The sequence below is a fragment of the Sparus aurata genome, chromosome 22, assembly GCF_900880675.1.
Source record: "Sparus aurata chromosome 22, fSpaAur1.1, whole genome shotgun sequence".
Taxonomy (NCBI): domain Eukaryota; kingdom Metazoa; phylum Chordata; class Actinopteri; order Spariformes; family Sparidae; genus Sparus; species Sparus aurata.
Window position 1 is genome coordinate 11,148,866 of NC_044208.1, and position 18,606 is coordinate 11,167,471.

General features: G+C 39.2%; 1 protein-coding gene across 4 annotated transcripts in view; it reads left to right on the forward strand.

Annotated features, from left to right (window-relative positions):
- The window catches only part of trim67 (tripartite motif containing 67), a 54,367-nt gene that overhangs the window by 19,396 nt on the left and 16,365 nt on the right, over nt 1-18,606 (forward strand). For all 4 annotated transcript variants that reach the window (XM_030405747.1, XM_030405748.1, XM_030405749.1 and 1 more), the window contains exons 2-4: nt 5,648-5,743; nt 9,728-9,850; nt 17,627-17,737. In XM_030405747.1, the coding sequence (XP_030261607.1) occupies nt 5,648-5,743; nt 9,728-9,850; nt 17,627-17,737 (330 nt within the window). The remainder of the gene's footprint in view (nt 1-5,647; nt 5,744-9,727; nt 9,851-17,626; nt 17,738-18,606) is intronic.

Sequence of the window (18,606 nt, forward strand, 5' to 3'; positions counted from 1 at the left end):
GAAAAATGACACTCCTGTTTGGAGAAGTAATATGGGATGAAAAAGGTCAAGGGGAGGAGAACAAAAGAAACAAAAGGAGGGAAGAAATTGGAATTCAAGATGTACATTTTTGCTCAGCAGGTGCGTTGATCTTCGCTCTGATGAATTTCTCGTTATTTTCCACTTTCAATTTCCCTTCCTCTACATGATTTTTTCATGTTTCCGTGTTTCTCTTTTGTTCCAAGTCTCTTCAGTGGCTCACTGGTTCTCTTCCTGCAGGGCAGACTTGTCACATTTCTACACTGTTATGTGCAGTTTTACTGGGATCTACTGTAGGTTGATGCATGGTGACTGTGGCCAAATTTAGAGCGGGATACTGTGGTGGTGACTGTATGCAGACCTGGTATGAAGAATTGTCTTTTGTTTGAACTCATATTTTAAACCTTTAAAAATGTATTCTTGCAAAACACCCTTGGATCTCTGTTCTGGTTTGGACAGCAATTTATACATGAAATCAGAATGTTTTTTAATTATAGAATAATGAAAGAAGTTATGTTGAATTTGGCTTGATGACCTCTTAATCTGTGTTCCAAAAGAAAGGCTAAGGCAATAAACACAAACCATTAGTTGATCAAAGAGGTCATTTCATAGCTTTGCAATAAATATAAAAGGTTTCTCATGTTTACAACATTGTGATAAGTGCTGTAATCTGTCTAAACAGCTGCTCAATTACATCTAATTAATTAGACCACATGCCGGAAATCTACAAAGTAATGTTATTATTAAGTAGCTCACAATAGTTCATATTTCCTTGGTGGAAGAAGAATACTGCAAATGTTGAGTTTGAACTTGTTTGCTAATGTGAATCAGGAGCATATAAGCATAACCCAGCTAACCCTGTGTATGCAGATTTAGATGTTCTTACATCGCAGGAGACAGTTGCCTCCATCTGTTTCTGTTCTTTGTATTGCGTTTACTGTTGTAACAATGTTTTGTGCTCATCAGACGTGTGCATTCAGAGTAGTAAGAACATAAGTGACCCAAATGTAGTGGCCAGAGGCAGAGTTAGTGCAGTTCAGTGATTTTATTTAGACAAAAAGGTACAAAAGCTTACGGGATGGTGAGGCAGACAAGAGTCAAAACCAGAAAACAGTCCAAACAGGCAAACTAATCTGACAGGGAGCAGGAAAGAATCCAGTAAACAGCCATTCAAAGAAAAATAAGCAAACTTCCCTTGGTCCATGGCTTTTCCTGATTAAACCCTAATTTGTGCTCCATTTTATAAGGTGATTTATATATATAAGGCAATTTAAATTGGTTTGATATGTAAAGATAAAAGGTACATACATTAAGATTGGGATTATAAGAACCTGTTCAAGATAGGGTTTAATTTGTTAAATAAAGCAGTCAAAAAAGACTTCTTTAGAAGCGCTCATACTCGGGCATCATGTGAAAGCATCTTCTGCTACCACGGTGCTAGTGCCAGGGACTGTGATCTGCAGTTGCCCCAGTAAACACACCATCCTCTTTGGTAAACCTTGGAGAACAAAACACAAGGAAACATGCTTGAAAGCTTGAAACCGGGCATAAAGACAAACTGGCACAGAAAGAGTAGTACTTGGACTAAATACACAAGGGTAGCGAGGGGCAGGTGAAGCTAATCAGAGCAGGACAGGCAATCACACCGGTGGGAAACATACAAGTTTCAGGCAGGAAGTGAAGAAACTGATACAATGGAAGATCATGAAGATGAAATAGGAAACAATGAATGAATGACATGAGACAAACAAAAACAAAATACAACCTAAGTAGCAGTGCAGAATTTGACAATGCTGCATATTTGGCCAGAGCTTTGAGACTGTGACTAAATCCTCTCACAGCCTGCTTGCCACACAATGGATGGGATAGACTCCAGCTCACCAATACTCTGTAGCAATAATAACTAGTAGGTTAATAAAATCAATGAATGAATTTAAGAGGTTGACTATTGTGAATGAAGGAGGCAGAAGTCAGGCAGGTGGGAGGATGTAGCTCAGAACTTTGACCTGATGAGCTGAGCAGCCGTCGAATGAATAAAGAACCAGACACAACAAATCGGAGAGGAGGGGATGATGTGCCAGGACGGCGCTCGTATGGCACATCCGTCATCCCCTTGTTAGCATCTTGGCATGCAAACACTAACACACACAGACACACATACACAGGCGCACACAGGCCAGACAGCTTGCTGGGCCAGATGGCCTCTTGGTGAGGAGCAGCGAGAAGCTCCACAGAAGGGTTGGTTGGATTCATGAACCATGACCTCCACGCGTCCCTCCTCCTGACTCCGGACAGCACGTGCACACGAGAGGGATGGACAGGGATAGGATCAATGTGTGAGTGTGAGTGTGAGTGTGTGTAGTGTGGGGGTGGAGTGGTTATTGTGGAGATGTGCAGAGGGGATTATGCATACAGTGTACTGACTGACTGACTGACTGTGTATGTGGTGGGAGATTTAGTTTTGGATTTAGATTCAGTGGAAATAGAGAAAGTGAAGAAATGTATAATGATCAACACTCTACAAGATGATTTTCGAAAGATTTATTGATCATTTATTGATCATTTACTCATTTTCTACATTTTTCTTCATTATTCACAGAATCCTGTTTTTATTTTAAATGACTCTGATATAAAATCAAACATTTATTATGTTTACATTATTTATTTATTTACATCTCAAAGTATTCAGTTTTTTCCTCGTAAAATATAAACAATCATCAATAAAAAAACACAATAGTTCTACAAAGGTCAAAGAGAATTGTATACATTATATCAATTCTGACTGCTGCTTCACATTTAATGATTACCTAGAGTGATAAACAAACTATTATTAGCATTTTTTCAGCACTTTTTTGCAGATGATTTGTTGTTCCTTTCTATATGATGCATGTGGACATGCTTATTTTTATCCTCTTATGACCTAGTAGATTTATTCAGTGTAGAATCTAAAGAATATGATGATCACGCCATGATTCTGATCTTTGTTCCATGCAGCAAATACAGCTGTTATTTATTATGTCTAGTAACAAAAAGGGAGGGACGCCCACTTGATATTATCGCCTTCTGGCTGTGTGTGTGTGTGTGTGTGTGTGTGTGTGTGTGTGTGTGTGTGTGTGTGTGTGTGTGTTTAGAGAAAGAGGAGCAGGTGGGGAATGTGGGTGTGGCAATAGTGGAGCAGATTCATCACAGCTTGGCATGTGTTTAACAGTGTGCATTTCCTTTCTTTGTCCTGTCTACCAGTGACTGATGCACACACCAACACACCAACACACACACGCACACACACACACACACTTTTCTGACCCATCATGCTGCTTTGTTTTAACTGCTGATACAAAAGTACAACTTGCACTGTTCTCTTTTCCCATGATATATCTACGAGAAAGTATGTCTAAAATGTCATGATGTAGTTGGAATTACGGGTTCTTGGACATTGAGAGTTTGTTTGCTTGTGAGTGCACAGCCAATCATTCTTGATTTATTCATCAAACAAAACAGAGACTGCTTTGGTTGTTTGAGAAAATGCACTCCACTAAAGACTCAACCCAATTATTCTAGAATGATTAATTGTTTCCAAATAGAGCTATTTAACAATTCTTTTTCTTCAATATATGTATTTAGCAGAAAACCAAACAATTTCAATGCAATACTTTCCCAATATATCTTGCAGCCGGACATCATGGTGCAGGAAAACATAGATATACATATACATATGTATACGTTCTACTCATCGATTAGTGAGCACTAACCATTATAACACTGTGATTTGAATGGCCAGAGTGCAAAAAAAAAGAAATTCCTCTCCTCAAAGTCACTTTAAGACAGGGGTTGTTGTTCAAGACATGTAAGAGAGGAAGTGTTGCTGCTCAAGGCCATAAAGTTACGTCTCCATGTCCTGTTTCTTGTTAACCCTCCGCTCACCAACAATGACACCATCATCATGATATTTCACTGTGGACATCATCATGTACCCAACTGGTAGACAATGCCACAATTTCCAAAGGATACTTTTAAACAGAGGAGGTCTTTCAGCCAACACCACATTGTCATGCAAATCATCATTACAAAAAACAAACTTCATCAGGTTTAAAAATGCAAGAACATTTTTCAGAAATAACCTGATGACTAAACATGAGAGAGTTGTCCGAGCTGCTCTATTTATTTTTGTTGAAGGATTTTCCGTTTGAAGCTTGTTGGACTCTGAAGGCTTAAATTAGGTTCGTATATATGCAGAGAAGGAGCAGCACTGCCGAGGTTCAACATGTTAATTAACTGGTGTTTATAGTTTTCACAGCTACAGCATTTTATCTGAGCTAGCAGCTGCAGGACTGAGATGCGCTGCACATTAGCTTCCTGTTCACTGTCATCTTCTGTTAAGCTGCTGCTCATCTTTCAACATGCTAGTTATTTCTTTAGTATGAATAAATGAAAACGATAAGCTTAATTTTTTTGATATTTATTGCTTTTTAAGAGGTCCTAGGTGTTAATGAAGGAGTCGGAAATCCACTGAGAGTTGTGTCTGGAAAATTAACTGGAGACCAATAAAATGAAATTATTCAGTCAAACAAATTAAACGTTGGTCATCATTTTTGCTCCCTGACTTCTCTTTTACAAGCATCAAATCGGTACACAGATATACAAACAGCTGTTGATAGTGATATAGAGACTATTTTCACATCATAAATATACATCGCCCATAGCTATTCCATGGAAATTAGGTAGAAAATTGGAGGAAGCGTTCCAGTAAATAGAGACAATTAATGAGGATCACAGAGTGACAAATGCATTAGCCTCAGTACGGAGATCTAAGCCCTTGCTGTTCGGCTCATAATGAAGAGGATATATATATAATTTACACTGAGGTGACATGCTTTTTTGGCAAATAGTAAAGATTTAATTATTTCATGGTATTTTTCCTGTGTTCATTCAATGTTATGTAATTGTTTTACATAATTTGCTATCATAGATGTGGGAGGGCAAAATGTAAGATTATTTTTTTATTCTTATTTCTGTCTTGCTTGTTTAAGTCTGCAGTGGATTTTAATGTATTTAATATCACATATACAATAGCAGAATGTGCAAGAGAGCCAGAAAAGCTAGTTATGCTCCGAAAAATGAAATAGAAATATACAACATATTACATTTTTGGACACACATATTTAGCTTCCAAACATAATATCATTGTCGTAGAACTTTAAATAATATGAGCCTAGATAATCATTTGAAAAAATAAACAAAAACCTAGAATAAAATAGCTAAAACTAACCCTTAACTAGATGCCAGCTTGAGGATTATTTTTCTGATGTTTCTGATTTGGTTTAGTCTTGAAGTGAAGGCACGACAAGTGACGCTGTTTTCAAATTAAGCCTGGATTTATAGTACAGTAATAGTCGACCCTGATTATTAAAACAATACAGAGCCTTTCCCTTTTTCAGGGTCAGATGTAATCTGAGCATACAATGAGAATGGTCCATTGAGTTTATTGATTACACAACGGACCAGCGCCTCAACCTCAGAGCAGCACTTCACTGGTTGTACTGGTCTATTGACGGAGCCTCATCCACACAGTAATGTGATCGTGTCCAATGATGTAGCTGGTTAATTTCTTTTTATCTGTGTGTCTCTGCAGTGTGCGCTCTCCCAGGCCCTGAACGGTGTCTCCGACAAAGCTAAAGATGCCAAGGAGTTCCTGGTTCAACTGAAGAACATGCTTCAGCAGATACAGGTAACGGCACACCTGTGAAAACACCTGTATACTTAATTCTTTGTGAAATATACTGTTTACACACATCTTAATCCCGTCTGTAGCTACATGTACAGCTGTAGATTACAACACGTCACTATAGTTGTAAATTTGAGTGAGTAACCCTGCGTGTACTGAGAGGAATTTATGGTAGAAGATGCAGATACCAGTTTCCTCACTAACATTGACCCCAGTCGCCCAGAATGCATTGCAACTACAACATAAAACTGATGGATGTGGTCTATCATAAAACTGAAGATTATCCGGCTTTGGCAGACATCTGCTTTTTTCAGGATACTGAAGCACAAAAGTTGACTTGATGGATTTTGTATAATACTTTAACCCAATAAAATTACACTCAGCTGTGACCCAGTTCAGAACTACAGTCATTCTAAGCAGGTTTTGATTCTGTTGTGTGCAGTGGTGGAAGAAGCACTCAGGTCATTAACTCAAGTAAAAGTAGATGTAAAAATAGTCTGGTGCAAGTTGAAGTCTATCATTCAAGATTCAAATTAAAGAGGAATATCTATCTCCCTCTAGCATTTCCAAGAGCAATCATTATTTTGCTGTCACAAAGACTATTGGGTGGGTCAAAGGAGTAGACCGATTATCGGTATCTGTGATCTGTCAGATTGCTAATTAAATAAACTAATTTAAAAATGTGCTAGGTACTTTGGCTCTGATGCAACATCTGCCCACTACACTATCTGATTGGTATTAAGTAACAATAAATAGCCTATAAACACTGAATAATCTGAATCTGAAACTAGTGACTAAATGTATCAAATAAATGTAGTAGAGAGGAATCAATGTGGCATCTTTATTATAGAAAGTTATTGAAATATCATCACTGATGCTTTAATCCATTAGCTCTTAATATAGAGTTTGATAGCCTGATGCTTAGTAAATGGATAATATGTTTCAGCGAGTATCATTTCCACTATCTACTCCAGCTGTCAGATGAATATGATGTCAAGTAGCAAGTAAAGTTAACAGTGCAACATTGAGTAACATTAAGTTTAAAGTACTTAAGTAAAGTAAAAGCACCTCGCAAATGTAGATTACAGTAGAGTACTCCAGTAAATGCACTTAGTTACTTCCTACCACTGTAGACAGAAGAGGCACCGCTCACAGCTGGAACAAATGTTAAATATTAATGTGTGGTAAACTGCTTCAGAAGGATCTTGGAAGCATTTCCTGTTTCTATATAAACATGTGAATTTATTTTACACTAAGACAGCACACTATAAAATATAGTACAGACTGTGCAGTATAGTTATATATAGTATATAGTTTGTATCCCGATGTTTAGCGACGCACCTCTCGATTTTTCTCAGACCAGAGGCGTCTTTTCTGAAAGTGGTTGTTTTAAAACTTCCAGCCAATCACGTTGCTGCCTCAGGATTCCTCTGGTCTCAGGATCTCCATGAAGGTCTGGCTGTATAAGATTGTTCCAGAGCCCATGTCCATGTCTGATCAAGTCCCTCCACGTGTAAAGGTCTTTACATAATTTACGTCGGCACTCTTGTTTTTCCAGACTAAATAGATTTAGCTGTGGGGGAGACGCTGCTAATGGGCTATGAGCTCCAAATAAATCAGTCACAGACAAACATTTGGACTCCATCAGACAGCAGCAGGGCGGTAAATCCACTGACTTGCTAACCTAAAACAAGCCATATCAGCCAAACGTGTGGAGTGTGTGTATATATTTGTGTGTGTGTGTGTATGTGTGTGTGTGTGTGTTTTGCCTGTGGACAGCATCGCAGTGCAGCTGATCTCTGCCGCAGCATCTGCCAGTCATGCACACACGTACACAGACTGTCTGCACTGGCACTATGAGCAGGCTTTAAGAGTCTTATTGCAAAATGAAGAGGATTGCATTTAAGTAAAAAAAAAAAGAAAAAAAAGAAAAAAAAGAAAAACCTACTCTTTGCGCTACTTTGCTCTGTCTGGGAGCCAGAGAGCAGAGAGAGAGAGAGAGAGACGGATCTGATAAAGAGAGAGAAAAGTGTGGGAGTGAGGAAATAGAAACACCAGCTCTCATCCTCTTTATGAATCTGAAGTGTGTAACTCGGCAGAGGAAGCTTGATTGGAAAATCACTTTTAACTAGCATTTCATCTCCTCATCATGTGGGCTCTAAGCAGAGATGAAATACTCCTGTGGATCCTTCATTAACGGCCAATTACTGTACAGTCAGACCTACAGTAGCAACAAGCCCTCCAAATGAATTAACAGTTTCATATAGGAAATGAAAGAGGTGCCGTTTAGCTCATTTGGTAGAGCAGGCGTCCCGTGTCCGGAGGCTTTGTTCTCGCTTCAGCGGCCCTGGGTTCGTATCCCTGCCTGGGGGCCATTTGCTGCGTGTCACTCCCCCTCTCTCTCATCATGTTTCCTGTTGTATCTTGAGCTGTTCTATCAATAAATATATAAAAAAAAATAGGAAATGAAAGAGGGGTCTCCGATGTGGAAGTCTAGTGTTTTTAAATCCAAACCTCCTCCCTTGCAGACTCCGATGCATTTCACATTTGGTTTTATTATCCGTCCTGCTTGATCTGATCACAAGTGGACAGCTTCAAGCCCATCAGTTCACACTTGGCATGAAAGACGTCTCAACATGCGTGTCAAGTGACCACTTGTGATCAGGTCTCCCCTCGCTCTATATGCAAATATATACCTACATCACTGGAACAAACAGATACGTTCTTTTGAAGAAAGAACGAAATATGTTCATGCATAACAAGTAGGCCCACAAGTAGTAGACAGCGTCTCAAGTCTCGAAATGTAGTGTTTTTTAAGGGGATCTGGTGACTTTTTTCCACAGACAACAAAGAACATTAGTCACTGTTTACTGTATTTGTAGAATGTGATGTGTTTAGCATCAATATATTATTTTCCAGCTGTTGGGAGGTTCGACCCACTTTAGACACAGAAGCAGACAGGCTGTTACAGCGAAGCTTTTCACAGGGAAAGAAAAAAATCTATTCTATTTAATGTCCAATTTACAAGAAGGCACCACGGATTTCAGAATTTGCCGTCACAAAGTTTGTCAAGTGTCCTGTCATGCAACAACTCTTAAAATCGCACAATTTTTAAGGGAGTCGGGGATACTGCTGTTAGCAGTTCAATGGTTAGTTGAAACAGACGTACGCTGCGAACATTGGCAGGTTAAGAGAGCCCAAACACATCATTTACGCAACAGTGAACCACGTGGAAATCAAAAACGTTACATAATATTTTTTTTTAATTTGTTTCCTAAAAACGAAAAAGAAAAACATTTGCAAACAATTTGTGAAATTTGAGCGGACAAATGGTTTTAATATCATAAAACTCAGGGTTATTCTTTGTGTCTTTCTGTGACTGTTCTCAATGAAGGCCCACATTCTCCACTATAAACAACAACCTACTGAACTCAAGCAACTTTGATTATATTATATTTGTGAATGTGCTGTATGTTAACTGTAATTTTATGATATATGGATATGGATGTATGTCTGGAGGGAGAGAGGCAGGTGTTCAGACAGATGGTGAATATGATGTATGAACTGTTTGTGTCTGCAGTCTGTTGAACACTGGGTGTCAGACTAACAAACACAAAGCAGCTCTGTGCTGCTAAGTGAAGCACAATACAACAACAGATCTATTTTAGTCACCGTTTTGAAAATGAGAAAGTATACCGATCCTTTATTCAAGTATTATAACTAACCCTAACATTTACTTTGTATTAAAGGTAGACAATTATCTTGAGCCAAAAGGGACACCTTTACAATTCTTGTGTCTTCCAACCTCCATTCAAAACCTCAAAATTATTGAAATAATTAAAAGTAAAATCAGCAAGTAGAAGAAGCTGGAACAATTTTTATGACAATTATCAATTGTTTTTCACTCATAGTTTAGACTGTACTCATTTTTTACATGTCTTGAGATGTTTGTGTGATCTGATTGTGTGTTTGTGTGTGCTGTTTCAGGAGAACGGCGTAGAGTTCGAAGCATGCCTCGTGGCTCAGTGTGACTCTCTGATCGAGGCGCTCACCAGACAGAAAGCCAAACTGCTGACCAAGGTCACCAAGGAGAAGGAGTACAAGCTGAAGGTGAGAGTTGGGGGCAGCAACACAATTTGGTCCATACTGAGCAAGACCGTCTGCAGCCACACAACCGGCTGCAAAGTAATCCTTCTGGGGGTTTGCACAAAAGTATGTGCTTGTTGTTGCCAGGACAGGCTCAGATTGTTATTCTAAGTGTCTGGCAACATTACAGAAAGGATCCATGAAGAACATACACTTTTTTGTTCGAGTAGTATCCCTTTTGTTTAACCAGGACACTCTGTTCAAAACTCCATTGACAGAAACAGTCATTTTACCAAGCAGATCATCTGAAAGCAAACTCCACTCAAACAAAATACACTCGGCAAAACCATCTTGGTCCCTATTTCCATCATTCCAACCATCACCAACTCTAGTTTGCCACTTCTGTTTTATAGTGAAAACAGATTAGAAAAATACGTTTTCAGGCTTTTAATACCTGGAAAAGGTCTCAGCTCCTGAACTTATAATTTTTTTTTTACTTTCCTTTGTAAATCCACCACTGGGGTTGTCCTAAGTCACACGAACGCCTGCCCGGCCTCAACGTGCCCACTGACCGTCTGGCTGATGGAGGAGGGGTGGGGGACATTTGGATGGAAGCCCCAAGGACAGCTGTTGTCATTATCTGCAGGCTGGGGATTGAGATGTAGCCAGAGGGCAGCGAGCTGGAGGCTGCGACGGAGGTGGAACAACGGAAGAATAGCTGCTCGTAGATGGCTGATAAACTAGAACGCATTTTGACATGAACAAATATTCAGGACGCTGTTTATCTCCAACAGATGAAATTACAGGCTCCTTTTCATGTGCAGACAAAAGAAAAAAGACAAGCAAAGGCTTGAATGCTTTGGCTCGAAACCAAAATTTGTCAGCCAAAGCAGCCTAAGATGCTGCTGTGTACAACATCCTGCGTGGGATATGATTACTAAGAAAAGATCTGACAGGCAGCATAAGTGGACAATTCATAAAAAACAAAAAGGAGCAAAACAAGGATGTAATAACCTGCATTTATCATAAAAAAGGGATTTAAATAGAAGCTTTTAAAACAACGTGAAAGGGACAGTTTATCCACAAATCAAAAATACAAATGTTCTTTCTCACCTGTTGTACTAAGTATCCAGATAGCTCTGCTGCAAGTTGCAGAGTTTTGAAGATACTGGTCTGCCTTCTCTCCAATATAATGAAACTAGATGCCACTCAGCTTGTAGTGTCTAATGCTAAACACACTGGAACAACTCAACGTGAATGTCTCTTTACACAAACCATGGCCCGGTTACTCGAGATGATCCACAGACCATGTTGTGAGCAGTTTGATGCAGGAACTATCTTCCCTTTACTGAAATACCTGTACTCATGGACGATTGGCTCGTGACAGCACAGGATTTAAACATGAATCGCGGCTCCCTCGGCTGACCTGTGATGTCAGCTGCCTTAATTAGCTTGTCTCTCATGCATCAGTAATTTCATGCCTCATTCTGCACTGTGATAGAGAAAAACAATAGTCCCTCCATAGAACAGCCCACAACAAGATCTCTGGGTTACCTTAAGTAACCTGGTCAGGATTTCTGCAAGGAAACATTACTGTGGAGTTTTTCACATTTTTCTTTTGTTTGAGCTTCGAGTGTCACAAGCTGGGTCCCATCTAGTTCCCTTGGCCAATACCTCCAAAACTTGGCAACTCATTCATCATTTTGGGATGAACTGTCCCTTTTAAGTATTTATTTACATGTGAAAAACTCATAAATAAAGTTAGAATAGTAAACAGTTATAGAACACAGTAAATGTAAAGCCTGCTTTTTAAAAGAAGATGCATTTTAAGATGTGATTTAAAAGACGTAACTCTGATTCTGCAAACCTTAAGGTAGATCTTAACATAAGTACAGTTCCAGAGCTGACTACAAAGAGATTACCTTAGGTCTTGATCCAGAAGAAACAGCCAGCAAACTCCTGCCAGAGGATCTGAGGCTGACTCTGGTTTGTAGCAGAACGTTAGTTCATCAATAATATTGGAGTCCTAAGCTCTTTTCTAAAACTGCCCAGAACAGGAGGGGAATGAATTAAGCTGCGTTTTGTACCAACTGATAGCCTGAGTTTGTTTTCTGGGCATAACTCTGAGTACAATGAATTACCATAATGAAGATGCAATGATATTAAAGCACGTATGACCTTCTCAAGACCTGATTTATGAATGCATGGTTTGATGCTGCTCCGCGGTGTCATGGGATGCTGCTGTTACAGTTCAATGAGAAGTCATATCAGTGTGTATCAGTGCTGCTGCTCTGTGTGCGTTTTCCTTTTTCACTGGATGTGTTTATCAACTGTCACAACATCTTTTTTTATTCCTCTTAAAATTCTGAACTACATCGTTATTTCTCAAAATACTATCAGGTTATATTTAAATGGCTGAAAAAATGGATGCCATGCGGTGTAAATTTGATTTAAACCAGCAATCTTCACACATTAGTTGCTGTTTTTGCACTTCACTTAGTCAACAAATCACAAAAAATAAATTTTTGTGGTTCGTTATGTAACCACACTTCCAAGAAAACACAACTCTTTTTTATTTAAAAGTGGAAGTTAAAGGTTCAAGCTTTAAAAGACGATCTATTTCAGTAAATCTTCAGACTTTCTGATTGTGAACTCATCTTCGCCCTTTCCTTTTTTTCCCCCAAAGCACTTCTAAGCTTTTTATTCTGTTTCTGTAGATACCGCAGTGAACAGACACAAACCCCAAAAATAAAAGATAAAATCAAAGACCGTCTGCACCAAGACAGACAGATGTGTATGACATTCCCCACAGCTGGAGCTTAATCCAATAAAAGTGAAATATTTTTTTTTCCTCTTTCAAAGAACAGGCTGAAACACTTGTTTTGTCAGTTTCTGTTAGTGTATCTGGCTGTTTGTAACACAATTCTAATACCAATTCTGAATTTTTTTGCAATAATTACTTTTGATTAAAGTGTGAGAGCTGAACTGTCATCCATTATCGTTGTTGCTATAGTACAACTAGTGTAGGACTGATGTGTTGAGCTTTAAACGCACAGTACTTAAGAACCCACATGCAAATAGACAAAACACAAACAAATAAAGACAACACCTTCAACAACACACGTGCATCATCTATATAAAATGCTGCAAAGTAAGAAAACATGTATTTGTTGTGTTTCATCTAATTTCATGTGTTTTCTTAAAGGAGCACTATGTAGTTTTGGAGAAGAAATTCAAACTGGGAATTTTAATATTTACAATATTAATGAGGTAATGATATAAACTCAAACATGTTTTTTTCCATAACTAAATAAACAAGCTGTTCTCAGAGAAAAATAAGGTCCCCAGTACACTGCTCAAAGCTAGAAATGAGGCAGGGCCCGCTACATGTAAACAAATCAAATCAGTATCAACTGTCCTTTACGGCCAGTTTGTTTATTCCATATATTTATCATGAAAATAAAGACAGTTTGCTTATTTCGATTGTGTAGGCATAATAAAATCAGATCTTTCCCTCCTGATTAACATTTCTCCCCCAAAACTACATCGTGCACCTTTAAGTTGCAGCCTTGAGCTCTCGGGGCCACCATAGTCGAGAAGACTGGAAGATAGCTCAGTATCACATATTGAGGGCCGACTAAAGAAATGCACACAGTAATGTAACATAGGGAATATGTGTGTATGTGTGTCAGTGTGTCGTAGGGTTGTGTTGCTAATCTCTTCTGAGCCACTAACTTGTACTAGACGCACACACTTGCACTTCTATACCTGTGAGGACCTTATTGAAATAATGCATTCTCTGACTCTGATCCCCTTCATTAACACCTGGTCTCACCTCAGTCATCTGATGCTGGGTGTCTGACTCTTTTCTTGCTGTAGCAGGAAGTGCTGCAAATGGCTTCTTCCACTGATGAGTGTGTGTGTGATTCCTGCTATGAAGGAGATTAAGGTTCATCCAAACCCTGGTTATTGAAGAACTCAAAACTGCCAGTTTTTGTGATTTCTTTTAATTTTACTATTATTTCTTAAGTCCCCGTAACACTTACAGACAGCTGAAACATGAATTGCACATTTAATTATGACACTTAAAGCAATACTGCATCCAAAAGTGCCAACAATAACGGAAAAAAAAATAACCCAGTAACGAGCATGAAGAGCCTTTGTGTGTCTGTGTATGCAATTTATTTTTTACCCAAATTAATTCTGCATATAAACCCCTTCACCCTGGTTTTCTGCCAACATAAATACTGTGCACTTGCGCTTTAATAACTAACAAAAATAGACCAAATCCACTGAATATACATCTCTGCCCTGGTTCAGAGCGTGAAGAAGAGGCTGGGAGTCACGTTAGCAATGCGTCTGGTATCTCGAATCTGGGCCTGCATTAACATGTTTCAGTATTCGCGCCCTCAAATTCATTTCGTATGCATGTGGAGCATATTGAAAAATCCCTTCAACCAGACCTGCTGGAGAGCGTGGGAGGAGGCTGACGGCTCGTCTCAGCGGGACAGAAGGAAATTGAAATAAATCTGAGATTTGCTCAGGCTTCGCGCTTCACACTTCATGTTGTTTACACAGGAGATAAGAGCGGGCTTCTGCCAACCTAAATTGAAAAGCTAATTATCTCTTGGTAAATAATTTGAGTGCCCGTGTGTTTTGCTATAGGGAAATTCCAGCTGCATGGTAGTGTCGAGGTGACATAGAGATAGATACACAAAAATTTGAGTTAAAGATTGAGGAAGGTTGACCTTTGATTCAAGACATACAGCAGCTCTAAACCGAACGTTTTCAGATGGACACTCGTGATGTGTGAGCCCACTGATTGTCTTCCTCTCTAAAGGTTGGTGCTGATCCTCTACGGTAACAAAACTGAATAATACGCTTAATAAAACAGCATCCACTGGGTTTAAGAATACAGGAACTCCAGTTGTTTGGACGTTGACACACAAACTGAAGCCAGACAGGCATGAATCCCTTTCCCAGGGTGGGTGACAGTGATAAATGTGACCGACAGCTACACTCTCTCCGTCTGTGCCGTGATTATTCCTGCGAGTGCCAAAGGACTCAGTAATTGAAATCCGTCTTGCACTAGCGGCTCCTTTCTTCTCCTCTTCTTCACACCGCCTCTGTATAAACTCATGATAGTCCGTATTGTGATTAGATGCTTAACAAGGTTCATGAGGTTTTCACCAGTCCTCCCACACATCACAAACAACGTTTTTGAAAGCGCTCTACACATAACTGTGTTAGTTGTCAGCCGTCACCACTGTCAACTCCATCCAGCACTGCCAGATGGGAAACTATCGTAAGCAGAGACTGGAATTATTGTATGTTGGGGGAAAAATCATTGGAGTTGGTTTGGAGTCAAATGTGTAATGTTATCGAACATGTATTTAAAATTACTTTTGACAAAAGCTGATGAAGCTACGATGCATGGACAGATGGGTCCATAAATCAGTTTGACAATATTTATATAAGCCTATTAGTACAAAGCTAAATTACAAGACAGCACGAGTGGAATCGTGTTCATACTCAATGCATGAAAACTAACTTGCCTTGACTCGGCATACCTGAGGGGTAAAGTTCAAGCTCCACCTGCAAGTCGATTCAGTTGAAAGAGAACGGCAGCCGTGCTTGCAAATCAGAAGCAGAATCAAACATGATTGGCTGGAAAGAGGTCAGGTGAGATGTAGGATCAATATTTTGCCATCCTGATCTTGCCACTAAATTAATTAAAATGAGGGAGCATAGACGAAAACCAGCTACTATCGCAGTTGTCACTAAATGATCAATTATGGTTCATTCTGCCACTTTTAGCAACACTTATCGTACATTGTACAAATCAAAATGATCAGAAAAATGATCATACATCTGACAACGCTGACTCATGACTAATAGATCCTCTCTACTGGTCATTTTGACTAGAGCCTGGTGACAGTGTTGTTACTTCCGTCTGTGTTCCTGTTGATGAAAGATACATTTACTCAAATTACCAACCCTAACCCAATTGTATGAATATATGAATATACCCATCTTTTAATATTAGAATTAATCCTCGAACAGATGTTTGGGATCAGTTTTTATTACCATTTAGTTTTTCACACCACAAACATACACAAACAAGCCTGATTTACACAACTTTATTCACTAATTTAACACAAAACATAGGAATATTAGGATTCTGACTGATACATTAATGCATCAAAAACACACTTGCAGACACAATAAAAGAATGATAAAGAATATCAAACACACACACACACACACACACACTGTAGATTGTTTTAATCCTTTATCGGTCGACTCTTCACGCTCTTCATATTTGAGTTTATACAGCAGTTGACGGGTGAATAATTAACTGTGATCTCATTAACCGTCAAATAAACGAGGAAACTCATTTCCAAGACTCTGTCTAATTGAATCGCTTAATCATTTAGGCGGCCATTGGTTAACGGTGTAATTAATTATCACAGAATTGCCAACATCAAAAGATGTTTTCCGTCCAATCTCTCACTTCACCTCTGAAAACGCATTTGTTAAGTACATAAACGTATGAACATGTTCAGTACATATGAGGCACATGTATAAGTTGCACTTTGAGGAGATAGTTGAAGATCACTGATCAGTTGAAATGTGTTGCAGGTGTTATTAAATGTAAACAAAAGCCAATCAAGTTGGTGACAGTTCGCTGGGTTTCAATTAGCCTCGAACGCCTGGTTGTGACACCCGTCCAAATCTCATTTCCCTCCCGCCCCGAGTTCAGACAGCAGAAAGCATGTGACGTCTGTCTGTGTGTGTCAATGTCTGTGCGTGTGTGTGTGTGTGTGTGTGTGTGTGTGTGTGTGTGTGTGTGTGTGTGTGTGTGTGTGTGTGTGTGTGTGTGAGAGAGACAAAAAGGAGAGATTCAAAGAGCTTCAGAGTGAGAGACGAGTCACACCTGTCTGGTTATAGATGGACGATAACTTAGATTCTCACCTCATCTCAGGTAGTTCTGACAGCTGTGCTTTTGATTCAAACACTCTTTTTCTTGTCTGTTTTTCCTGCCAGCCATTAACTCACCTGATGTTTCAGCCAGCTCCAATCACCTGATCCACACTCATCTGCACACCTGCTCCCCATTCACTAATTACACTCCAGGTATATATCTGCCTGAGGACGCGTGCCAGTGATGAAGTCACGCTGCCAGTCAGAGCTGGTTTTTTATCTTTATGCTGTTAACGCTCTGTATTTGACAAATATTAGCACATTAAAATTTCTCACTTTTTAGCATTTTACTTTTTGTTTGCGTCACAACTTCAGCAACATTTTGTTTTGTCTGCATTCTGTTTCATTTTTTTCTCTCCTCTGTCTGCCCTCTGGATACGGAGTCCTCTACTTTGTCCTCCTTTGGACCTGGTTACTTATTTTTGTTGACTCCGCTTGGTCATGCTGACATGAAAATTGTCATGAAGCGGCAAGGGCAAAGAATCCTTTTAGAAAGGAGGACAGGCAGCATTTGAAGCGGTCGGTATGATGTTGAATCTCTGGCAAACTATAATCTCCTGTCAGCTTGTAAGTGAGGTTGAGGATGCTACTCCACCTTGCCTATTATGCAGATGTTGCAGCCCATTGCTGACTGAGACGATCAACTGGATCAAGTACCTATTGATCATTTACACACTATTATATGTAAAAGACAAGGCCTAGGTTTAAAAATAACAGTTCCCCTAGAAGACTTCTTGTTTTATGAGAATGTGACTTGAAAAAGAAGCTATATTCTCTACCCTTTAACATGTGGTTTCTCTGATGTGTCTTTATCAGGTGGTGCGTGACCAGATCACCCACTGCACCATGAAACTACGTCAGACCACCGGCATGATGGAGTTCTGCCTGGAAGTCCTCAAAGAGAACGATCCCAGTGGTTTCCTGCAGGTGTGTGACCCACTCTGTATGTGTGTTTGTGTGTGTGCATATGTGAGGTTGTGTGATTGTGAGACTTCACTTCATGGCATCTGAATGCCCCCCAGGGTCCTCCTCACATAGCCACTGGATTAAGAAAAAAAACTTTTGCATGGAGGTATGTAAAGTAAAAAACTTTCTTGTTCTGGGAAAAACATTTTATTGGAAACACAAGTTCTTAAAGGTTAACATGGAACTTTGCATAATTAAAGGAGGAGGTTCAGTTCAGCCAGTGCATTTATCAGATGGTCCCGTGGGTCAAACAGTTTCTGTGTAATGCAAGAAAATGTTCTCAGCTTAAAAACGTCCATGTTTTCCTTCAGTTTATATGAGAATTTCAAATTAAAGGATATTAATTAAAGTAGAAGTTTGGGACTGTTTTATACATTTATTATTAACAATGCCCCTGAAGAAACTAAAAGCGATAATGAATTTATCTTTCAAGCAAGTAATATCAAGCAGCCTCTGTTGTGTTCATTTCATTATCAGCTTATCATCATCTATAAATGATGTTTAACAACAGTAATGGATTGTCATGGAACAGCCATAAGAGATGTCACGCTATGAAAAAATTAATTCATTCTTGATTGTAGTTTCTCCAGGGAAATTGCTAATAAAGCTGTGAAAAGATAAACAAACACCACCCTCTTCTTTTAAACTAAATGAAGTCTACATTTTACAGATCACGGGGCAAACACAGCATGATGTACTACTGTACATTAAAAATATCAACTTTTCCTCCAGCATTTACAACCAAAAATGTAAATTTGCAAAGTTGAAAGGAGGGAGGGAGTGTGAAAACAGAAAAGCCTTTGAGTTCCTTTGAGCTTAAAAGCAGTTAT